This window comes from Rousettus aegyptiacus, unplaced genomic scaffold (assembly GCF_014176215.1).
Source record: "Rousettus aegyptiacus isolate mRouAeg1 unplaced genomic scaffold, mRouAeg1.p scaffold_m13_p_16, whole genome shotgun sequence".
In the NCBI taxonomy this organism is placed as follows: domain Eukaryota; kingdom Metazoa; phylum Chordata; class Mammalia; order Chiroptera; family Pteropodidae; genus Rousettus; species Rousettus aegyptiacus.
Genome location: NW_023416291.1, coordinates 53027519 through 53051325, shown reverse-complemented (window position 1 = coordinate 53051325; position 23807 = coordinate 53027519). Strand labels below are relative to the sequence as shown.

Genomic DNA, 23807 nt, shown 5'->3' with positions numbered 1-23807 from the left:
AAAGTGGGTGGTGGGCATATGACAATTCGATGTAAAATTCTTTTAACTTTTGTGTTCATTTGAAGGTTTTTATAATAAACCAGTGGAAAATAGTTGGCAGGGAAAAAGAGGGCTACTTCTAGTCTTGGCGTTCGAATATTTTCAAGTTAAACATTTGAAAAGTGTTTTAACTTTTCAACCTTTGGCGTCTGCACATCCGTTTTGACGAATTTATCTGGCAGCAATATAAACAAAGTAAAAAGCACTCGTTGCAACATTATTTGAAATGAGAAAAAAAAAAATGGAAAAGGACTAACAGCACCGCCTCTGCCTTTCCTGGGTTCAGCCCGCATCATCACTTAACCTGGACCAGCGTGCAGTTCGCTCCATATCGGACAGCCCCCCACACCCGGCTTGCCCGCTCCTCCCCCTCAGTCTGTCCTCCCCACAGCAACCACAAGAGGGCACCCGTGAGCGCCCGAGTCAGGCCCCTCCTCTGCCCCACCGCCCTCTAGGGTTCCCACCGACCCTCTGGGTAAAAGCCAAGCCCTTCCCGCCCCCTCCCCCGAAGCCCTGCTCTACCTGCCTGTGCCCTCCCCGCCCTCCCCTCCTCCCTCATCCCGTATCTCATCCCGTATCTCATTCCGCTCCAACCAGCCAGGCAAGGGCCAGCCTCAGGGCCTTTGCACATGCTGTTCTCCTAGACTACCTTTCTCTTCCAAATATCTCTGTTCACTCCCTCACTAAAATTAGAACCTCACCCCCAGCATTCCTTTATCCAGTTCCCTGCTTTATTTTTTCCCATAGCATCTATATTTTACTGTTTGTTTTCCTCATTATTTTGTTTACTGCCCGTCTTCCTCACTAGAATTTAAGCACCATGAGAGCAGGGATTTTCCCCTGCTTCGTTCTCCGTCATATGACACAATGTGGAACAGAGCCGGGGAATAGAGCCTCGAGCAGTCCACCGCATGAAATCCCGGACAGTGCCTCCAGCAAGTCAGTACCCCCGGGGCCAGCACACCACTGAGTGGACCCCCGGCGCCCGCTCCACGCCGGGCACACGGGAGATGCTGAATAAGTATTCGACAAAGGAATAAATGAACTGTCCATCGATAGGGAGACTGACCAAGAAATGCATTAAATATGCCATGCATGGCGACAGAGTCACCTCGATAGGCCACGTAAGAGTTTAAGATATTCAGTCGTTCATTTCACAGATATTGATTGGGTACCTACTGTGTGGCAGGCACTGTCCCAGGCATAGAGGACATACAATGAAACAGTGTCTGGCTTCATGGAGCCACCATTCTGATTATTATTATTACTTTACTGTCTTCATCTGTGTTTGAAAGCTGATCCAGATATCTGGGTGTGCGGCCCACCTTGGCTGGCTTGCAAGGACGCCATCTTTGCCGTGTTTTGTGACCCCGGATGACATTCTGACAGTGTTTTATGATTCTGGGTGACGTTCACGTGGGGCTTCCCTTGGGCCAGGCACTGTGTTGACTCTGGACGGCTACAGGGCAGCGTGCCAGGTGTGATCTGCAGAGGCAGGCCTGTGGGGAGGAGATAGGCCCAGGGCTCCAGGAAGCAGATATGGAGGCCACACCCAAAGGCAAGGCCCTGTGTGTCAGGGACCTTGGAATCCTGGCCCTGCAGAGCCCTGAGTCCCTGATAGCAGCCTCTGCTATGCTCGAGCGAGGCAGTGGAGGCCAGGAGCCCCCTGAAGGCTCGGGGGAGGGTCCTTCCTGCCGCTTCCAGCTTCTGGTGGTGGCCGGCAGTCCTCGGCTGTGTCCCTGTGTCTGAGTCCAGATTTCCCTCGTCCTGTAAGGACAGCAGTCACTGGATTGGGGGCCCACCCTACTCCAGTGTGACCTCATCTTAACTTGATTCCCTCTGCAAAGACCCAATTTCCAAATAAGCTCTCACTCCTGGGAACCGAGGGGGAGGCAGGGTGCAAACGTGCTATTTTGAAGGGCACAGTTGAACCCGCCACACTTACTTGTATTTCTGATCTCAGCGTGGCCATCCGGCCTGGCCTCCGGCACCGACCCAGGCAGAGTGACCTGCCCCGGGTTCTGGCCCCCTGTTCAATCTTGGCACCCAGAGCAGAGACAGACATCATTTATTGACTGCGTATGGGGCTGGACTTGTGGTTTGTCAAACATGAGCCTCTGCTAAAGAAGGGCGAAATAAATAGGAGTCGAATGATTTCTCCACGAATGGAACCGGAGGGAGGAGAGTTTTCAGCGGTGGGGGATGGTGGGAGGGGAGGGGTGAGCATGGAACGAAGGGGGTGCAAAGAACTCGGCAAATGCAATCAGTATTTTAAGGTGATTTTTTGTCTTTTCAAAATTGACATTTATATTCAGGTCGTTGTAGAGTCACAAGCAGTTGTAAGAAATACTACGAAAGATGCAGCCCCCCCTCCGCCCCCCTGCCCTGCCGTGGTAAGTGGGCGCAAAGCACAGGCAAACCGCTAATACAACACTGTGACCCGGCTGTCGACATTGACACGACACACAGAATCTTGTCAGATTTCTCCAGTTTTCCTTGGGCTCGTTATGTGCGTGCATAAGTTTGTGTGTGCACACCTCTGTGATGATACAAAACAGTGCCACCACCACAAACGTGGCGGGCTGAGTAGTGACCCCTCCCCAAGGAGGTCCATCCCCACATCCCCAGAGCCTCTGAACATGTTGTTTTACATGGTATAAAAGGGACTTTGCAGGTGGGGTGGAGTCGAGGCCCCTGAGAGGGGCGACTCTGGATTTCCGGGGGCCCAGTGTCCTCACAGGGTCCTCATAAGAGGGAAGCAGGAGGCTCAGAGTCAGAGACATGGACGAGACCGCGCTGCTGGCTGTGACGGGGGGGGGGGGGCAGTGAGCCAAGGACGCGGTGCCTCTGGAAGCTGGGACAGTCCTCCTGAAGCCTCAGGATGGCCCGGCCCTACCCCTCCTGGGTGCAGCCTGAGAGGCCCACGTGGGACCCCCAACCTCCAGAGCATACGATAATAAACTGGTGTCCTTTGAAGCCGCTGGGTCGGTCGTGATTGGTTATGGCAGCAGCTGGAAACTAATGCACAGTGATCTCCCGTGTTGCCCTTTGATGACACCTCCCTCCTTCATTAATGCAGTGTTTAAAAAATCCAAAATTAATGCAAAAAAATCTAAACTCTTAAATGAAGACAGACCCACCTCGGCCTGTGCACGACTCACATCCCAGCCCTGTCGGGTGCTGTCTTTGAAATAAAACAACTGAGCCGGATGGCAGAGGCGGAATTCTGAAAATTTGCTTTCTTTTGCTTCCTGGCTGTGCATCGAGTTCTGTTTGAAACAAAAGAAGGAAGTATTATGGATGTGGACAGTTTTTCATCACTATCATAATTTTTTAAAGAGGCATAGTGCATCCAACTCATTCTGTTTAGCTCTATGTGTCACGTTTCAGCTGGAATGGTGATAATCTTGGTTTGGGGCGAGTCACGTAAACGTTAGACACATGTTTATTGCCTCTGGTGCTGGGCCTGAGGAAAGAGATAAATCAGACCTGGTCTGGAGGGGCAGATACTGAAGAAGTGTCTTCATTCAACATTCACTGATCTCCTACTCTGTGCTGGGCGCTGCCCTGGACCTTCCTTGTCCAACAGACATTCACAAATCAGCACCATCCAATATGGCAGCTACTAGCCAGATGTGGCTGCGGAGTATTGGAAATGTGGCCACTTACAGAACTGAATTTTTAACTTTAAAAAAAAACTAACTAAATGGACATGGAAAGATCTGATATTTGATTCAGTAATTGAGAAGCGCAAACATGCTTGGAACGCCTGGGGCCTATGAATCTACTTTTTCACTGTAAAATTGTATGAAACATAGAGATCAACTATTTCCAGTGCAAATTGGCACCCGAGTCAATATGGGCTGTAAATATACAATACACACCAGATTTTAAGACAGTATGAGAAAAATGACATAAAATAGCTCATTGATAATTATCGATTTTGATTGCATGTTAGAATGTAAAATATTTTTGACATATCAAGTTGATAAACTATGTTATTAAAATTAGTCACACTAGTTTCTTTGTAATTTTTTAATGCTACTAGAACATTCTAAGTTATTTATGTGGCTCATGTTATGTTTCTATTGGATGGTGCTGCTGTAAACCCTCCCGTGGTTGTGGAGGTCACTGAAATCAGATAAACGTGAATTTATGTGACACCATTTTATACCAAATGAGCAAACAAACAGAAGTCATGTACCACGGTGCGCTATTTTCTTTTTTATCTTTGCCCAAATGTCACCATTGCAGTGGCACCTTCCTCGATCACGGATCTGAGACTGTAACCACTCACTCTCCGCTTTCTTTTTTTTGTTGTTATTCTCCATAATTCAGCTCCAGGCAGACAAACTTTTTTACAGCAGCTTCATTGAGGTACAAGTCACATGCTGTAAAATTTACTCATTTAAAGTGTATAATTCAATGGGGTTTCGTATATTCAGGGTTGTCCAACCACCACCACATCACCTTAGAACATTTTCATCACCCTAGGGATAAAGTCCCTAGAAGTTACTCCCTGCTCCTTCCCCGAGCCCCTGGCAACCGCGGACCCACTTCCTGTCTCTGAGGATGTGCCTGTTCTGGATGGTTCACATAAATGGGATGGCGCCCTGTGTCTGTGCCTTTGTGTCTGGCTTCTCTCAGTGAGGTCATCTACGTCGCAGCGAGCGTCGGAGCTTCACTTTTTGCTGCTGAATACTACGCCGTGATGTGGATGTATCCCGTTGTTTATCCATTCATCTGTCCGTTCGTTGATGGGTTGTTTGCAGCTTTTGGCTATTATATATAATGTTGCTATGAACAATCGTATACACATATTTATGTGGACATGTCTTTAATTCTCTTGGTGTGTACCTAGGAGTGGAATTACTGAGCCATAATGTGACTCTGTTTAACATTTCCAGCGGCCGCATCATTTTCCATTCCCGCCAGCTTGAGGGGTCCAGTTGCTCCACGTCTTGGCCAACACTTGTTATATTGGCGCGGGTGGGGGGGAGCCTTTTTCCTTTTTCCATTGCCATTCTAGTATCATGCTGTGGGTATTTTATTTTACTTTAGATTCAGGTGTAAAACACAATGGTTATTTATATAATTTACAAAGAGATCCCATTAGTCTGGCCCCACCTGGCACTAGATAGTTATTACAATATTATTGACTGTATTCCCTATACTGTACTTTACATCCTAGCGACTGTTTTGCATCTACCAAGTTGTACGTCTTAATCTCCTCACCCCCAAACCCCCTCCCGTCTGTCAATCACCAGTTTGTTCTCTGTATGGGAGTCTGTTTTCCTTTTGTTTGTTCCTTTAGTTTGTTCCTTAGATTGCACGTGTAAGTGAAATCCTGTGTATTTGTCTATCACACTGTGGTTTCGATTTCCCTAATGGCTGATGGTGGCCAGCACCTTTTCACGTGCTCATTGCCCATTCGTTTGTTTTCTTTGGAGAATTGCCTCTCTGGGGTCCTTTGCCCGCTTTTGGAGCAGAGATTTTTATGATTTGTTCCCTGCTTGGCGGGCGGGGAGAAGCACTCGGTCTGGGGGCGGTGGGGTTTGCCACATGCACCTGTCCGCAGCCGCCCACCCGGTCGTATAGACTGCCTCACTACTGGGTGGGTCTGGCTTCCATCCACCCTATTGCAGGTCGGCCCTTGGGGTGTCTGTTTCTGCGACCATCCCCTAAGAGCCACGCCCCATAGTCCGGGGAGCCGCGGATCCTCTTCCGGCCGCAGTTGCCCTTGGCAACGCGGGGCGCCGCGCTTCCTGTGTTGATTCGAATCGTGGTTCCAGCACGGCCTCCCGAGATGCTCGAGGCGCGCAGGCGCAGCCCGTGGGGTGGGCGGGGCCGGGCGCGCGGGGGGCGTGGCGGAAGCACGCAGCGCGCCAGCGCGGGGGCGTGGCCGGGCCGCGGGAGCGCGCGCGGCGGCGGAGGAGGGCGCCGGAGGCCGCGGAGCCGCGATCGTCGCCATATTAAGGAGCACGGATCCCGGAATCCCGTCAGCGGCCTCCGTATCCGGACCCGGCAGAGCTGCGGGCAGCGGCGGCGACGCGGCGCGGCGCCGGAAGAGGCGGGGCCGGCGGAGCCAGCGGGCGACGGGAGCGAGCCAGGTGAGGTGTCCCGGGTCTGGGGACCCGCCCCCCGGGCCCGAGCCGCGACCCCCGAGCCGGGCCTGGAGGCGGCGCGGACCAACGCAGAGGTCCCCCGGAACCGAGTCGACCGGCCGGGCTGCGACCCGCACGCTGGGGCCCCTCCAGGAGCCGTCCGGACCGCCGGACGCCGCCCCCCAAGCTGCGCTCGGCCGGGGGTGACTTCAGCATCCCGCTTCCGTCTTAACCCACAAATCCGAGCCTCTCCCCCCAACCTGGTTCTGATTCCCCCCAACCCAGGCGACCTGCAGCCTACGACCTCCCTTCGCAGTCTTCGTCCACAAACGTGGGGCCAAGCTCTGTCCCCCGCAATACCGGGGGACCCCCGACCCCCAGAACACAGCAGGCAAACGCCCTAACCTGTGTTCTTCACCTCTGGGTTGTCAAACTAGAGTCTTCCAGAGTAATCCCAACGCAAGCCCTGCCCAAATTTAAAGCTCCCCCATAGCTCTCGAGACTCAGCCAGGCTCGAACCAGGCCCCGCCCCAACAAAATAAAGCTCGAGCCTTGTGGACCCGCAATCCAGTAGACCGAGGTGTGGCGACTCTGCCTGTCTGGGCTCCTCGTTGTGTTCACCAGTCCCCTGTCGGCTCCTGGCACACAGAAGCACTTAGGCAGCGTGTTTCGAATGCATAAGTGGCCCCCTCGCACCCACCCCTCTGCTCTCCGCTCTCCACTCTCTCAGCTGACCCGTTCCAGCCGCCAGCCACCCAGAAACATGCTCCCATTTTGCCAAAATCTGAGGCAGCCTGTCTGTGCCCAGCCATTCGCATCCAGGACCTCTCTGTCTGTCCCTGCAAGCACAGGCCCCGCCACCCAGTCCAAAATAAGCCTTTTTCTCCTGCTAAAAACTACCCCATGCCCCTGCATTGCCGTACATGGTCTAGACCTGCGCCCAGTCCAGAGCCCGAGACTCGCCACTGTATGTGTCCAGTCTAAACCTGGTTCTCCCTGTTCTCTGCCCAAAGCACCCCCTTGTTCACTGTGCCTCCCAGGCTGGTAACTAGATCCCCTCACCCCAGTCCACCAGGCGATGACCTCATGCCTCTCGCTGGTCAGGCTGGACCCATTCTCCACCACGCCCCATCTTGCCATCATGTTTTTTCAATTATAGTTGACGTACAATATCCATTTCAGGTGTACAACATGGTTAGATGTTTACGTACCTTACTAAGTGATCACCCCCAAATCCGAGCCTCCCCCACACCTGGCCGTACGTGACCTCCCCAGCCCAGGCCACCTGCAACCTGCAACCCCCACCCCTTGCAGTCAGTGTCTACAACCCTCTTGTAAATAGGCTGCGCTCTGCCCCACAAATGCAGGGGATTCCCTCTCAGAACACCCCAACCTGTGCCGTTAAGAACTGGCCAGTTCTGGTACCCATCTGGCACCCTCCGTAGCTATTAAAATGTCATTGATTGTATTCTCTATGCTGTACATTAATTTCTGTGATTATGTCAGTGGCAGTTTGTACTTAATCCCTTCCTTTTCTTACCACACTTTAAATGAGGATCCTTTACCTAAAGAAAAACCGACCGCCCACAGTTTACATAGCCGACTCCCCTGGATTGGAGACAGGTGGGAGGGACTTAGAAATGAAGGAGATTGGATGGTCTCCCTTGGATGTGTGGGCAGGATTTGCACACCGGAAGCTGATGAGATCCTCTGGGGACAGTCCCCAGAGTGGTGCGTTGTCCCTAGAATGCATCCTAAGCTGTTGGCAGAATTTCTCGTGGGCCACCCTGGCCTTTGATGTCGAGAGCCCCTTCTGTTTTGGCGTTGACGTGGTGGCGTTTCCTTCTGAACCAAGAGTGGAAGCTGGCACTCAGTGTAACAGGCGAGGTCGGATTGCTCTGGGGGGTTTTGTTAAGGATGTGGGCCCCCTCCTCCTAAAACCAAGGCTCCAGTGCTTGGACAGTTGCTTTGCCGTCGTGGGGGGCAGTGTCTCAGTGCCGGCCAGCTTGCCCCAGGACTGTTTCCCGGGAAAATCTCCGAGTGCGCCGTGGCCAGTGGAGGTGGCTGTTGGCAGTTCCTGGAAGCAGCCAGCCAGAGCCGACGCGTCTTTTTGAGTGGGCCTGCACTGAGCGCGCCCCACTGTCTGTTTCTGCAGAAATCACCCGCTGGCGCTATGTATCGGGGCCTCTGGCCGGGCGAATTTTGTACACTTGAGAGTCTTGAGTTTGGGGAGGTCCAGCACGGAGTTGGTTGGGGGGAGGTTTTTGCTCAGTGTCACTGAGAGGGACTGGGATGCAAAGTCATTCTGTCTGGAGGAGCCACTGGGGCTCCTGGCTGGCATCAAGATCAAGGGATGTGGTCTGTTAGGAACCAGCCAAATCTCCGTCCCTGGAATCGTTCTCTTCTCAAGCAGACGTTCGCAACCAGGAGCGTCTGTATTTGTCACACTGGGGACGAGGCGCTCCTGGAATCGAGCGGCTGGGGCCGGGGATGCTGCTCAACACCCCACGGTCTCCGGGAGGCCCCCACAGGGAGTGACCCGGCTTCGATGTCAGCACTGCTGAAGGGGGAGGCCCTGAGCGAGTCTAGATTGCGAACCGTGTGAGGGCAGGGCCTGTCCCCAGAGCCTGCGCCGTGCCCCGCCGAGGCTGGAGCTGGAGCGCGCTGGCCGGGCGGGTGCGGAGGCCGGCCCGTCTGGGGGTTGGCGCAGGGAGCCCGCGGAGCCGGCCGCCCCTCTTTTGCCCCGACAACTCCTCGTGGTCCAGTTTCTGCCCCATCACAGGCCCCGAAGGCCTCCTGCTTGTCTGCTCCACAGGTCACCGCCCTGCCCGCCTCTCCCCTCGCTCGACCTCTCCAAGGCCCTGGTCTGCGCGGGGCCCGCTCGCGCGTGTGCACGGACGCCGGGCGCAGCGCCTCCCTGCTGTGACAGATGTCCGTTGAGCTCTGGGAGTCAGGACACGACCAGAGCCCCCCCCCACGTGCCACACATTCACGTGTCCTTGGGGAGTGACTGCTTTCTCCTGTTTTCGTTTCCTCCCGTGCCAGTGAAGTGACAGTACGCACCGCGTCCTCTCCAGCCTCGCTTCGTCACTCGGCCGCGGCACGCGGCGAGCGCGGCCCTCCCGAGCGAAGGGTGGGCCGCAGGGCGCGCTCCGTGTTCCCAGCGCGCCGTCTGCTTCCCTGGCCCTGCTTCTCATCATCCTACCTACTAATTTCTGTCGGTAACGGCTTCGTTCAGAGTGATTCTCACAGCGTAGAAGCCACCCGTTTCAAGTGTGCGATTCGGTAGTTTTCAGTGTACTCACGAGCTTGTGTATCTGTCATCGCTGTCTAGTTCCAGAACATTCTCGTCACTCCAAAAAGAAACTATCCCTCTCAGCAGTCACTACCCAGCCCCCGCCCAGCCCCTGGTGCCCACGGGCCCACCCTCTGTGCGCGCGCTTGGTTCTGGACGCGTCACAGAAACGGACTCGCACACTGCGGCCCTTGGCGCCCGCCTTTCCGCACCGCGCCTCATGCGTCAAAGCTATAACGTGTGTCCGTGTTTCGCCCCTTTTCGCGGCTGAATGACGTTCCAGTGTGTGGATGTGGCACGTTTCGTCATCGTTCACCGGCTGGTGGCCAGTGGAGCTGCCTCTTCCCGGTCGTGAGCAGAGCTGCCACAGCCAGGGACAGGCTGTGCGGCGGCCCTTCTTATTCACAGGGGCTCAGACGCCTCCTCGCGCCTTCGCACACGCGCCTTGGTGGCCTGTCCCTCGCCCTCGGCTTCCTGTCCTCCTCTGCTGCTGGGGCCCAGAGCTGACTCCTGAACTCCCGGCCTGGGCGGCGGCCAGGTCTCTGCCCTGGGTGTCCTGTCGTCTCTCCCGTGCACCTCCAGCGGGGTGTCCAGGAGAGGCCGCTGTTTCCTCAGACCTGCCCCCCCCCCCCGCGTCCTTCTCGCAGGGTGGGGGGGGGATGCTTCCCCACCTGCTCCGCAGCACCTGCTGCGTGGGCCCCGCCCCCCGCACCACTGCCAGCCCACAGACCCGGCTCCGATCGCACCCCCTTCGGCTCCCGGTCCCTTCCCCACCTCCCCGCCACCGAGACCTGCCCTTCTGGCCTCACGCCTTTCCCTCCTCCTGCCCCAGGCGCTCCACACCGCTGCGGTCCAGTCCTTCCGAACCCTGGGCCTTTTCATGGACAGGGAACCACTGCTTGTGACTCAGAGGGTCTCATCCAGTCCCTACAGGGCATGACAGCCACGGCAGGGAGGGCAGACTTGTGTTTGTGTTTCTCCCACAAAAAGCAGAGGCCGGCGGGGTGGAGGGTGTCTGTCTGTCTGTCCTCTTGGAAGGGCTGAGAGAGGTTAGCGCTGGTCTGTGGAGCCCGGGGAAGCAACATTTTCCTAAGGATTCCCGATTCCCTGAGACCAGGAGTCTCCACTGGGGGCGATGTCTGGGGGCGATGTCTGGGGACGTCTGTGGCTGTCACGACTGGTGTCGAGTGGGTGGGGCCAGAGATGCTGCCCAACACTCCACAGTGCCCCAGACGGCCCGTGTCAGTGCTGGGGCGGGTAGGGGAGGTACCCCACCCTGAACATACTCGGCTTTTTTTCCTGCCACTCCCACCTCAGACCCATGGGTGGGCATGGCATTGAGACAGACTGAGGAAGCACTTCCTGACGTTCAGGCTGCCTCTTAGGGGGTGAGCTCCCTGTCCTTGCAGGTGTGCAAGCTGATGCGGAGTTGAGAGGGCTCCGGGTACCCGCTCGGGCTTCCTCTGGTCCCCTTTAAGGCCCTGTCTGGCCTTGAGAGCCGGCTGTCTGGTGTCAGTCACAGTTAGGGTCACATAAATGACCGTAAAGCTTGTGGTTTCCAAGTCGCTCTTCCTCGTGTGGGGTTTGGGGTCTCGGCCGCTGCAGACCCAGGGTCTTTGGATCTGGGCGTCTCACCGGGTCAGTTGAAGGGTGGGCGCCCTGTGGTGGGAAGGGTAGGGGCTCACCTCCCTTTGGGCATCGTTTCTGGGACTTAGAGTGGCAGTTCTCACCAGGGAGTCTCTGCTTTACAGCTCCTCGAGTGGCTCCTGGGGCCACCTGCACGTAGCAGGAGGGAGTAAGCATCCGCTGAATGAACGAATGAATGAATGAACAAACGAATGAACGAGCGAACACACGCACACTGCTCAGGGGCCTCCTCCACAGGCCCTCTCAGAATAACTTGCCTGCGTCGATTCGCGTTGGCCACCCAGGGAAGGTACGCCGGCTCCCCACGTGCCTTTGCTTTCGATAGAGGTCAGGGGCCGTGAGCTTGTCATGTTCCCTCTGCAGGCTGGGCCACTCCCCCCAAAGGTCCTGGTCTGCGCCGCCTCTGTCACGAAGCAGGTTCCAGTCCAGAGCCCCGCGTCTGAGACCACGCCAGCCCTCCAGCCAGGCCGCTCTGTTCCTCCCGTGTCTTTGACTGAGGACAGACTCCGGGGAAGGCGTGTCCGTTTCACCTGCGTGGGCAGCGTGGGGAAGGACAGGGCCCCGCCTGCATCAGTGGCCAGGAGGTTATTGAGGTGGCAGCCATGGGCCCCAGGAAGCCGGTGCATCTGGGACCTGCAGTGCACGCGTCGTGGGGCCCCTGAGCACGCCCTCCACTTCCCAGCATCCTGTGTGGGTCAGACACTGCTCGCTGCCTCACAGGAGTTGCGTCCAGCTGCGCAGCAGTATAGGCAGCGGCGTCGCCTCATTCTCACTTTCTAGATGAAGAGAGGGAGGTTCAGAGAGGAGACGTTGCTCACCCCAAACAATGGAGCCAGTAAGGCTTGGAGGCAGGACTCCAGGCCAGGTCTGTCCCTCTGCAAAGCCCGCTTTCTCTGCTACGCGGTGCATAACCGGCTGTGGCCGGGGAAGGGGGCCTGGAGGGCTGGTCACAGATTGGGCCCAGGCAAAGAGTAAAAGCCACAGAGCCCTCTCAGCTCCCCAGGCCCTGTGCGAGCGGAGACTTGACCCGCCCTGTTCCCGGCTGGGTCTTTCTCATGTAGAGCTTCTCTCCCAACTCCTTAGAGAACAGCTGGGAGCAAGGCCATGGCTCCTGGCATGCCCTCCCCAACTGCCTTTCCCAGGAGGGCGGGCCTAGTTCAAAGCCTGCAAGTAGTCTAGGCCCACCCAGAGCCACTTCCGGGCCTCCCAGGTCCTCCACCTGTGTGCCTGTCAGACAGGAGCACTTTCCTCCAGAGGTTTCCGGCCCCGTGAAAGGCTGTCCCAGAAGCCCCCAGCCATTTGTCACCATGACCCCTCATTGAATGGTTCCCACAGGAAGTACCAGGGGGGATTCACACGTGCCGTAGTGAGCCATCCGGCGCAGGCTTTCAAGTACGAGGCTGCTGGCGTGCTCTGTGCTGAGCCTGCCGACCCTCACCCGTGGGAGTATCGTGACCCGAGTGGCTGCTGCAGGCGGGGTTCAAGCCCCCGCTCTGCCACCCGTCGTCACCCGTCAGCTGCCCATGCCCTGAGTTCCCAGGTTGAAATGGAGATAGGATCGTGCCTGAGGACCAAATCGAATAAAGCATGTCAAGTATTTTGATCTGTGCTGGCTCATGGAGAGGCACGGGTGGGATTCACCACTGTCATTGTCATTCGTGTTCTGATGGTCTCCCCACAGGGCCAGAAGCAGGGTCCGGCTCACTGTGCCTGTCACCGGACCTGCAGTGCCCCGTGAGACCCTGCCTCCCCCTCAGGATGTGACACGGGGTGCGCACAGGCTCCTGCTGGCTGGCTCCCCTCTGCCTTCTCCTCCACACCCCCTGCGGGTGGCAGGTGCCACCTCAGCCCCCTCGCTGTTGGCTGTCGGGACTGCCTCCCGGGGGACGCTGGCGATGTGTGGGACATCTGTGGTGTCACAGCTGCGGGGCGTGCCCCTGGCCTCGACTGGGTGGGGCTGGGGGTGCTGCTCAGCCCCCACCGTGCCCGCGATGGCCCCCCCTTGAGAGCGACTGGGCCCGGTGTCAGCAGCGTCCGAGTGAGAGCCTGGCGTCTGCCACTTCCTAGGTAGCACAGCCCGACCAGGCCGCCTCAAAGCCCTGAGTCATGAAGACGTGCGGCGGGGATGCCTCACGTCCGTTGGCTCTTCTAAGCCTTATAAAACGTGAGAACAGTGGCGACCAGTTTTTCGAGATGAGCAAGACCTCGAAACTGGGCTTCTGGAAGCAGACTGCTCTGCTCCTGAGGGCCTGGGAGGCTTGTGGCTGTGGCCCCCAGGCAGGCAGGAGGCCCCGCCCCCTGTGACTCCGCCCTCCACGGCCGCGCCCCGCCCCCGCCCCAGGAAGCCTGGAGAGCAGTCCTGAGGTGCCGCCCGCCCGCTGTGCATCTGCTGCCCAAACAGGCCCCTTCGCCCCGTTTCCTCACTTGATGTGGGGGAGGGGTGGCACCTGCCCACCCTTGGGAGCCGGTGGGTGGCTGGGGACTGAACTTGTTCCCATCGTTCCTCACGTGGGCCCCCGGGCCCTGCGGGCTCCCATGGGAGGGCCCACAGGGGTCGGCTCGGGGGTGTCTTCAGGCCCCTCGGCCCTGCGGGAACAGGTGTCGTCGTCTTCGCAGGCAGTCGCTGTGGCCTGGGCCCAGCCCGGTCTCTCAGCACCACCGACCCAGATCACTCTGTGGGGGGCCGTCCTGGGCGCTGCGGGGGGTCGAGCAGCATCCCTGGCCCCGCCCACTCAGTGCCAGGAGCACTCGCCCTCATGACCACAGGTGCCGCCAGATGTTGCCCAGTGCCCCTTGGGGCAGAGTCGCCCCGGCCAGAACCACGGGGTTACACTTTGAGCTGTCTTTGCTGAGTATCTGGCAAGCAGGAATCACGTGAGCCCTACAGGACAGGTTGGCTAGCCAGGGGTGGCAGGGACAGCCTCCCCAGGAGGGTGCAGCGGGCCACCGGACAGCCAGGTCGAAAGCCAGGGGCAGCCCCGGGTGGTTGTGAGTGGTCATGCCGGCCCTCGCCGTACGGACCTCATCACTTTCAGGTACTGGGGATGTTCCCAGTTCCCAGGGGAGCAGGTTGAGGCTTGTCTGAGGCAGTGGCAGAAAGTGAGCTTCCTGTCTCATTCCGGGAGCCACTGGGGAGGAGAGGAGGCCCTCTTCAGGGCTGGGTCAGTGGCGGGTGAGGCCTCCAGTGACAGTACCCTGCAGAAGGGACAGTGGCAGTGGGAAGCCAGGCAGCCAGGGCCCTGGCCACCTGGCTGGACTATGGTCACCAGCCTGCAAGTGGCGCCCCTTGGGCAGAGCCTCCTGGGGCAGCGTTCTTGCCCTCGCGTCGCGGGGCCAGTCATGGCTTCTGTCCCACATCGTCGTGAGCGTTGGCCCGAAGCTTCCTGCGGCTTGGGGGAGCCTTTCCGCGAGGGCCTTGCAGCTCGCCGGTGCTCAGTGGGCTCGTTAACAGAGAAATGACTGCTTTTTCTCTCCAGCGTTTTATTAGGAAACTTCTCAGACGTCCAGCAAAGGCTGCAGGATGTTCCGGGCACAGCCAGCTGTGCCCCCGCCACCGAGACCCTACTGCTCACGTCCTGGGCTTACGTGGTCCCCTCTCTCCCCAGCTGTTTGTTTTTTTAAATAACTTAACTTGTGCCCATGACACACAAGGGCAGTGTGACGTGTGGCGGGAAGCAAGGTGTCCTCCTCCTCCTGACCCCCGTCCTCCGGGTCCCCGCCGCAGAGCCCACCTGTGCTTCGGGTTTCCTCCGCCTTCCAGACATCACGTGTCCGCACAGTGCTGTTCTCTGGGGCACGGGTCCCTACTTCAGTGTCTCCCGAGGGGGAAGAAGGCCCCGCAGGGCAGCAGTTAGGCCGTTGGTCACCTTCCCTTCGCGAGCTGTCTGCACAGTACCTTCGTGCACCGGGTTTTGCTCGCAGGCGCCCAGAGTCGCTGTGGGCAGATTCCTAGAAGGAGAAACGCTGCGTCGAAAAGGACGTGCATGCTTAGGTTTTGAAAGCAGTTGCCAAACGATCTTCCTTAGAAGTCCTGCCAGCGTCAGCTCCTGCCAGCAGGGCGGGCGAGCGTCTGCCAGCTCCCCGCCTGCGGCCGGCGCGCACGTCGCCTCAGCACCAGGCTGGTGGCTGGAGGGGGCACCGCCTGCGCCCGCTGCACACGGGGCGAGCATCGGTTCCAGGAACGGCGGCTCACGCCCTGTGCCGCTGTGGTCTGTCCTCAGGGTGGCAGAGGTTTTCCCAGCTTTCTTAAGGGGTGTTTGCCTTGCAGACACTTTGCGTTTCTCCGGTGATAAAGTGACCGGCGTTTTCTCCTACGGTTTTGGGGTTTTTTGTTCTTCAGTACAGTAAACAGCAGTCTTAGAAATGGCAGGTGGGGGTCCCCACGTCTTCTACAGGCAGCTGGAGGTGTGGCCGGGGGCCCGGTTTGTCCCCGTCCCCACAGTAGAGGACGTCCCTTCTCCCTGAGGCTGCCACTCGCTTCTGCCCCATCCGAGAACACGCGCAGCCCTTCCCTGCCTCAGCTTTGCTCTTGCTTCTCAAGAATGTTCTTCTCCGGCCTCCTCTTGCTGGCATGCTCTCGCTCTTCCCCAGAGTGAGTGGGAGCTGGAGGCCGATGTCCCTGGGCCAAGACCTCGTCGGCCCGGCCCAGGAGCCCCCGTGCCAGCACAGGGCCCGGTGCCCAGCCAGGCCTGGCACACTCCCTGGAGCTCACCGATCCCCACCTGTTTTATGCATCAGGCCACACGGGGAATCCTCGTGGGGACTCCTCTCTGGGACCACCCCAACCCTTGCCCAGCCCCCTGCTTCCCTCTCGGGGCCAATGAGAAGGGCCGTGGCCCCTTGAATGGCTCCTGGCCTCAGAGGGTCTGAAGCAGGAAGAGATGGGGGGCCTAGGTTGGGGGAGCGGGGTGGGGGTCATCCCCTGACAAAGGCAAAGGGGCCCGGGGAAAGGGCCCTGCAGAGCAAGTGGGGAGGAGCCCCGTCTGCCTCTGTCTTGTCTCTGCCTTCCAGGACCTGCGGGGTGCAGCAAAGCCTGTGCCCTGGGCTCTTGGGAGGGAGGACCCCACCACATGATCCACATGATGGGGGGAGTCAGCTATTCCCGAGGTCTGCCTTGTGGGCACCAGGTGCTGGTGAGGAGGGCTGCCCATTGGTGCTGACCTCTCCTGCCCTTCCTGCCCCAGGCTGACCTTGGCTGGCTGAACTTGGCGGCTGACCTTGGCCGGCAGGCCGTGCCTGCCCTGCCTCGTCATGGACCAGGACTACGAGCGGCGCCTCCTCCGGCAGATCGTCATCCAGAATGAGAACACAATGCCGTGTGTGAGTGCCAGCCCCGCCTGCCCTGGCCGGGGGGAGCTGGTGGGGAGACGGGGTGTGGGCGTAGTCGTCCCTGGGCTTCAGCCGTTAGCGAACAGATGTGCTGGGCAGGTGACGTCCTCCCGCAGGGCTCCCCCAGGCCCTCCCAGTGGCCTTGCGACGGCCACACTTCAGCTGTGACTCATCACCCAGGGCTTCTGTGCATCTCCTCCTGCTCCTGGAGGTCCCTTATTCTCACAGGGCCTGGGGCCTTCGCCTTTTAGTCTGCAGGGGTGCCAGCCCTTCCCGGGGGGCCGTTGTCGGGACCAACAGGGAACAAAGGAATGTGAGCCGCCTTCCCATTTCCAGATGGGGTGGCAAAGGACCCACCACCCAGCCCCACAACCCGTGCAGGGAGCTGGCTCGGGGGTGGCCAGACCTCCGCGGGAGGGGTCAGTGCTGGGACAAGGGAGCACGTGGGGTGGGCGGCCAGGGCCGAGAGGCACCGGGAGGGTCCTTCCTGCCCCCCGCAGCTCCTACGATCCTTGACCTTTGGACCCATCGCCCGGTCTCGGCCTGGTTTTCGCGTCACATTCTCTGTCGGCTTTTCTCTCTCTGATGAGACCGTCGTCGAGGTCCCACCCTGCTCCACTGTGACCACAGCACATGCTCTCGGGGGACACGGTTCAGCCCACAGCAGGTCCCTTAAACATTGAGGACGTTCCTGGGGCAGTCAAGTGGGGTTGGCGCCCGCGTCACGCGTGGTGCAGGCGGCCGGGTCGCGGCTCTGGGAGGACAGCCTGGTCGGTGAGAGGTTGTGGCCACGCGGCAGCAGGTGTCCAGGGAATAAACGTTCTTCGTTCCATGCTTTCTGTCCATCATGGTCGCTGTGCGCCAGTGTCTCGGGCTCTTCCTGCTTCACGGAGCCACCGGCAGGGTCCAGCACATGAGCTGCTTACCGTGTTCTACTCCTGCCCCTCGGGTTTCCAAGGTCGAGCCCCTCGTTCAGTGGCCAGTGGCCAAGTGCAGCCGGCAGGGTGGGCCGGACTGGCCTCGGCATGCCTCTGGGAGGCTCCGAGGCACCCAGCCCCAGCCTGCCGTCCTTCCAGGTTGCAGAGATGCGGCGGACCCTGACACCTGCCAACTCCCCCGTGTCCTCCCCCAGCAAGCACGGGGACCGCTTCATCCCCTCGAGAGCCGGTGCCAACTGGAGCGTGAATTTCCACAGGATCAACGTGAGGGCTCCGGAGGGCAGAGGGCAGGGGGGTCGGAGGGAAGGACCGCCGAGCCTGCAGCCTGGGGCGGGGCCGGGCCGTTCCAGCTCACCTCTGCCCCGCAGGAAAATGAGAAGTCTCCCAGCCAGAACCGGAAAGCCAAGGACGCCACCTCGGATAATGGCAAAGGTCAGGAATCAGAGCCCCAGACCCCCCCTTTCACCCCCACCCCGTGCCTCGTCCAGCCCCGCCCCAGCCTCTTCCATGCCCGGTGCCCGCAGACGGCCTGGCTTACTCGGCCCTGCTGAAGAACGAGCTGCTGGGCGCCGGCATCGAGAAGGTGCAGGACCCGCAGACGGAGGACCGCAGGCTGCAGCCGTCCACCCCCGAGAAGAAGGGCCTCTTCACGGTGAGCCTGCCGGCCGCGCCCCCACTGTCTGCTGGTCCCTGCGGGGACAGCCTGTTGCTCTCTTGGACACTTGCTGAGACGAAAGTGACCGCAGGGCAGGTGCTCTGCGACTGACGGGCAGCCAGATGCTGGGGGCAGGGGCGGCAGCCTCAGCAGACCCACAGGGAATGTCCCAGCTCGTGGGGCCCTGGCAGTGTCAGAAAGAGTCTGGCCTGGGTCACGCTGGCAGTCGCTGCGGGGAAGGTGCCAGGAAGAGGCCTCGTTTGCCGCTCCCGAGTTCCTGGAGCCTGGGACGCCCCCCGTCAGACCCCCTCCTGGGGCGGGCCCCACTTTGCCGACCAGCCACACAGCACGCAGGTCAGCCGAGCTGTGGGCCGGGGCCCACTCAGCAGGTGTGCACCCCCCACCCCAGTATTCCCTCAGCACCAAGCGCTCGAGCCCAGACGACGGCAACGACGTGTCTCCCTACTCCTTGTCCCCCGTCAGCAACAAAAGGTGAGTCTGGGCCTGCGAGGCGGGATGGGCAGCTGGGCGGTGCATGGAGCTACAAGCGGTCCTCTACACTGCACAGAGAGCAGAGGGAGCCCGAGAGACCCCCCCCCCCCACTGGGGACACTTGGCCTAGAGACATTGACCTCCAACGGGGGGTGGCGGAGTCAGGAAAGGCTCTCCGGAGGAGGTGCCGGTGTGGCAGTTGAGGCCTAGGGTGGCCAGACACCCCGGGCAAAGGCCTTGTGTCCATGGGGTCATCGACAGTTCTGGGCTCTTGCGGGCAGAGGGGCAGGATGAGCGGGTGCAGATACGCCAGTGGCTCACGCAAACCGGGGATAGCGTCAGCCAGGAGTCACGGTGACCGTGTGGCTGATTAGCACAGAATCACCGTCTGGGGCTCTCCCTACAGCCAGAAGTTGCTGCGGTCGCCACGGAAACCCACCCGCAAGATCTCCAAGATCCCCTTTAAGGTCCTCGATGCGCCCGAGCTGCAGGACGACTTCTACCTGAACCTGGTGGACTGGTCATCTCTCAACGTGCTCAGCGTGGGGCTGGGCACCTGCGTGTACCTGTGGAGCGCCTGCACCAGCCAGGTGGGTGCTGCAGGGCCTGTGGGCGCGCACACGCGTGTGTGCCACGGGGCTGAGGGGCGGCTGCTTCCGGCAGCTGAGCCCAGCCGAGCCCAGCCGAGCCCACGAGGGACGGGAGTGTGGCCGGGTGCTCCGGAGCCCAGGGCAGCTCTGCCCTCAGCGTGCAGACTGGGACCCAGGGTCAGTCACCAGGTTGAGTGGAGGCCCCAGTGCCCCGCCCGCTGTGGGCTGGCTCCCGTGACGACGCAGTCCTTGGTCCAGGCCTGGGTGTGAGCTTTATCCACATCTGCCCCAGAGGGGACACGGGAGTTAGGGCCCAGCTGAGCCTGGGGCTGCCCACCCCCACCCCTAGCAGCAACCGAGCAGCTGCCAGGCCCACTGTGGGCTCAGGCGCCGCCCTGCAGGGTGGGAGGTTTTCAGAGAGAGAACCAAACGCAAGCAGGCTCAGAAGGTGAGCGGCGGCCCCCGGAGAGGACTGGCGCCCGCTGTCAGCCCCGCCTCTGCACGGCGCCCTTGTTATCGGAGCACCCCGCCCAGGCGCTCATCCCTGGGCCGGCATGTGTCCCCTTGCGGCCTGCAGCCTCCTGGGCACCCCAGCTTCCTTATCCCGGGCCCCAGCACTGGCACTGGGCCCCGTAGGCCTGAGGTGTGACTGAGTGAATGAATGAACAGATAAATGGACGAACTGACGGTGGGCTTTGAAGGACCAGCAGGCAGCAAGTCACCTCAACAGCGCCCATTCTCCTTCCCCCAGGTGACCCGACTCTGCGACCTCTCAGTGGAAGGGGACTCAGTGACCTCCGTGGGCTGGTCTGAACGGGTCAGTGCATGGGCCCATTCCCTGGTTGGGCGGGGCCGGCAGTGGGGTTTCAGTGGGCCTCGCTGCAGGGGCCTCCGTGGTGTGTGAGGGCCCGGGAGAACCCGAGGAGTGGAACCCCACCTGGTGGCCTTGTCCAAGCCCCAGGACGGGGTCTGTCCCCAGCGTGTCACCAGCCTGGTAGAGGTGACGTGACAGGGCTACCTGCAGCGCCCCCAGAGCCCCACCCCGCACCTCAGCCCACGGGCAGCCCAGGCTCGGGCAGGCGGCACCACGCATCGAAGGATGTGGGTCTGCGTGTTGTTTGGGTTGTGACAAACCCACATGTCACGTAACCATCTTCTTAGGAAGTTCTAAGGGGCGCTGTCACCTTGATTCAAAGCGACGTGTGTTAAAAGATTTTTAAAGAAATGGCCCCAAGGGCATTTCATACCTTGGTTCTTTGGTAAATGTCATCTTTTTGGGCTCAAATAAACTCATAAAAAGTCTCAAAAAAAGTGGGGTTCCTAAGGCCCTGCAGTAAGGAGGGGGAGGGAGAGCTCAGGGAGGTCAGGTCTGCACCCCAGGGTCTGACGCCTGCTCTTCTCTTGTCCCCGCTCCTAGGGGAACTTGGTGGCCGTTGGCACACACAAGGGCTTCGTGCAGATCTGGGATGCGGCCGCGGGGAAGAAGCTGTCTATGCTGGAAGGCCACACGGCGCGCGTCGGTGGGGAGCCCAGGGTCCCAGCGGGCGGGCGTGGTCCCCAGCACCCTCTGGCCCCCAGGGGCCAGGCGTCAGCCTTATCCCACCCTCTGCCCGGCCTTCAGGGGCACTGGCCTGGAACGCGGAGCAGCTGTCTTCTGGGAGCCGGGACCGCATGATCCTGCAGAGGGACAGCCGCGCCCCCCCTGTGCAGTCCGAGCGGCGGCTGCAGGGCCACCGGCAGGAGGTGTGTGGGCTCAAGTGGTCCACGGACCACCAGCTCCTCGCCTCCGGGGGCAACGACAACAAGGTAGGCCTCGGAGGGTCCCACCTACCCAACCAGCCCCGTCCAGAGAGTGAGGGGACGGGGGTGCACCCCAAGGGAGGACAGTGGCAGGCTGGGGTGAGGCCATTCGTCGTTCCCCGCGGGGGCCACAGCTGCCCAGAGCCTCACAGCCACTGCCGCCCGCACCCCCAGCTGCTGGTCTGGAACCACTCGAGCCTGAGCCCCGTGCAGCAGTACACGGAGCACCTGGCGGCCGTGAAGGCCATCGCCTGGTCCCCGCACCAGCACGGGCTGCTGGCGTCCGGCGGCGGCACAGCCGACCGCTGCATCCGCTTCTGGAACACGCTCACGGGGCAGCCGCTGCAGTGCATCGACACAGGCTCCCAGGTGTGCAACCTGGCCTGGTCCAAGCACGCCAACGAGCTGGTGAGTGCGGGGCGCGGCCCCCGGGAGACCTCCAGTGTCCTGGGGTGGAGCCAAGCCCCTGCCACGCAGGTCACAGAATCACATCTCGGTCTGGGAGTCCCCGCTGACCACCAGCAGGGGCTGGCAGAGCTCGGGGTGCAGTGTGGTTCCCCGTCATCCGCGAGTCATCAGCCAGAGTGTGGGGACAGGAGCCAGGTCGCTCTAGGACGCGGAGCAGGCCTAGCTGCCCTTGCTTCTTGGCGGGCATCTGGGGGAGTCGGCAGCTTTCATCCGAATCGGGGGCTGTGGGAGGGGCCCCCGGTTCCGACAGCCCCTGTGCATCCCCAGGTGAGCACGCACGGCTACTCGCAGAACCAGATCCTGGTCTGGAAGTACCCATCGCTGACCCAGGTGGCCAAGCTGACCGGGCACTCGTACCGGGTCCTGTACCTGGTGAGTCTGCACTCCTGGGAGGGCGGGGTGCAGACCCGACCACGGCCCCCCGACCAGGGCCTGGGCGGTCATCCGGGCCCGCTCCCGGCCCGCAGGGTGGACACGTGCTGCTTTTAAGCTGGCGGTGTCATCACTGTGAGAGTGCTTTCCCGAAGTCCCCAGCCCCACAAGGGTCTCCGCGCGCGTGTCTTTACCCAAACACGTCCCCCACACACACGGGAAGCAGCCACAGCTCACCCCCACCCCTCCCAACCACCCAGAGTCTCCGAGGCCAGAGACGCGCTTGCACCTTCCTGGGGCCCCACCCCAGACACACTCCTTCCAGTATTTTTGTTTCTTTCTAGAAACTGTTTTGTGTGTACACAGTTGTGTACTCTGCTGGAGGGCGGAGACTAGAGGGACCCCCCCCAGGGCGGGGTGTCCTCAGCCTTCAGCTTTGGTGGGGACCCTCTCCCCGCCCCCCATCATCAGCTTCAGGACCCAAGGATGATGGGGGCCTCTCTCCCGCAGGCCATGTCCCCTGATGGAGAGGCCATTGTCACTGGTGCTGGAGACGAAACCCTGAGGTTCTGGAATGTCTTTAGCAAAACCCGTTCAACAAAGGTAAGTGGGTGGGTGGGTGTCGGCGCCGGTGCAGCCCCTGCGCATTCGTCAGCTCGTCTCGGGGCGTCGGCACCCGGTACCGCCCCAGCAGCCTCTTCACCAGGCTCTGCCGTAACTTCCCCTGGGGGTCCCCACATCCCCCCTCTGCTGCTGCATCACTGGCATCCCAGCCAGGGCGCCCAGGGCACTGCGCCCCCGCGTGTGTCGGGGCGCTGGGGACAAACGGTGCCCGCGTGGGCCCCACCAGCCCGCAGCCTGGGTTTCTGCACCGCGGCTCAGCGGCCCCTCCTGTGTGCCCCACAGGAGTCCGTGTCCGTCCTCAACCTCTTCACCAGGATCCGGTAAACCTCGGGCCACGCCACCCAGGCAGAGGCCGCCGTCCTCAGCGCACGGACCCCCCTCCCCGCACACGTCCTCGAGGAGGAGCCGGGGTGGGCGGGGAGCCGGGCCTGGAGGGGCCCTGAGGATTCTCATTAAAGCCTGATTGCGAACGCTGTCCGGTGTTTGGGGCGGGGACGCGGTCGGGCCAGCAGCTCGGGGCTCCGGCTGCCTCCGCACCGCGCCACGGCTCCAGCGGTCTGCGCTCCGAGCGCGATGGACGCCTCCCTGGACCCCTGCCCGCTGCCCTTTGTGCTCGTCTCCGCCCCGCGGGGCTGCATGCTCTCCTGGAAGCACGCTCACCGCTGCCGCCACCGCGCACGCCCGCGACAGGACGGACAGCCGGACGCCAGGCCGGTCAGCCGGGGGAGGGCCCCGCAGGAGGGCGGTTCAAGCCAGCCCAGGATCGGAGGGACACTCCGGCCCGATAGGTCCCGTTCGCGCTGCCTCTGCTGTCCCTGTGCCGGCAGCCATCTGGCGGTTCCGGCGGCCGGGTGTCAGGAGCAGCCCCTCCAGGCAGGCCGCTCGCTGGAGGGCATCTCGAGATGGACTTGTGCAAGGAAGACTGAAGTTGGGTCTGCTCGCTGTCACGTACTTGCCCTGAGCCCACACCATCCTTGTCACTGACAGTGTCACAGCCAAGCCCTGGCCCCGGGCAGGACTGGTTTCCCAGCTCGCCAGGCGCGCGGGCCCAAGAGCGGCGCCGCAGCCTCTTCCGCAGCCTCTCGCGCACCGGGCCGTGGTTTTGTCTCGTCCGTCTGCACCCATGGCCGCGGGAAGCCAGCAGGGAGAGCAAGGGGGGTGCGCCCAGGGGTCGTCCTGGCGGCTTCTCGGGCTGACCCTGACCCCACCCTGTCCTCTGCCCTGGCCCCGAGCTGCATCTGGGCATCACCCCCTCCGGCCTCAGCTCGGGACCTGGAGAAATTGGAGGGGGTCACGGGGTTCTGGGTGCAGATGGGGCAGAGCAGGGCTGGCCAGGGTGGGGGTTACCCCGGCTGTGCTCGGAGGCCCCACTCCAGTCGGCCACATGTGTGCATGTGTATATATGTATCTGTGACATTTTTTTTGAGTTTGTTTCGTGTTTTTGTGGAGGGGCCC

General features: G+C 60.7%; 1 protein-coding gene across 1 annotated transcript; it reads left to right on the top strand.

Moving 5' to 3' along the window:
* The first annotated feature begins 5961 nt into the window (after positions 1–5961).
* FZR1 (fizzy and cell division cycle 20 related 1) lies at positions 5962–23771 on the top strand. The gene is made up of 14 exons (XM_016163509.2): positions 5962–6149; positions 16269–16404; positions 17490–17615; positions 17720–17783; positions 17876–18003; positions 18416–18498; positions 18905–19088; positions 19840–19905; positions 20506–20608; positions 20710–20894; positions 21063–21296; positions 21624–21728; positions 22239–22331; positions 22635–23771. Exons 2-14 carry the CDS (start codon positions 16336–16338, stop codon positions 22674–22676), a joined length of 1482 nt encoding a protein of 493 aa, XP_016018995.1. The 5' UTR covers positions 5962–6149; positions 16269–16335; the 3' UTR covers positions 22677–23771.
* Positions 23772–23807: the final 36 nt, after the last annotated feature.

Bases quoted from the DNA above. Each gene is read 5' to 3' on its own strand.
- FZR1 (XM_016163509.2), top strand. From the start codon at position 16,336: ATGGACCAGGACTACGAGCGGCGCCTCCTCCGGCAGATCGTCATCCAG. The intron at 17,616-17,719 runs GTGAGGGCTCCG...TCTGCCCCGCAG, and splicing joins TGAATTTCCACAGGATCAAC to GAAAATGAGAAGTCTCCCAG. The intron at 19,906-20,505 runs GTCAGTGCATGG...CCCCGCTCCTAG, and splicing joins CCGTGGGCTGGTCTGAACGG to GGGAACTTGGTGGCCGTTGG.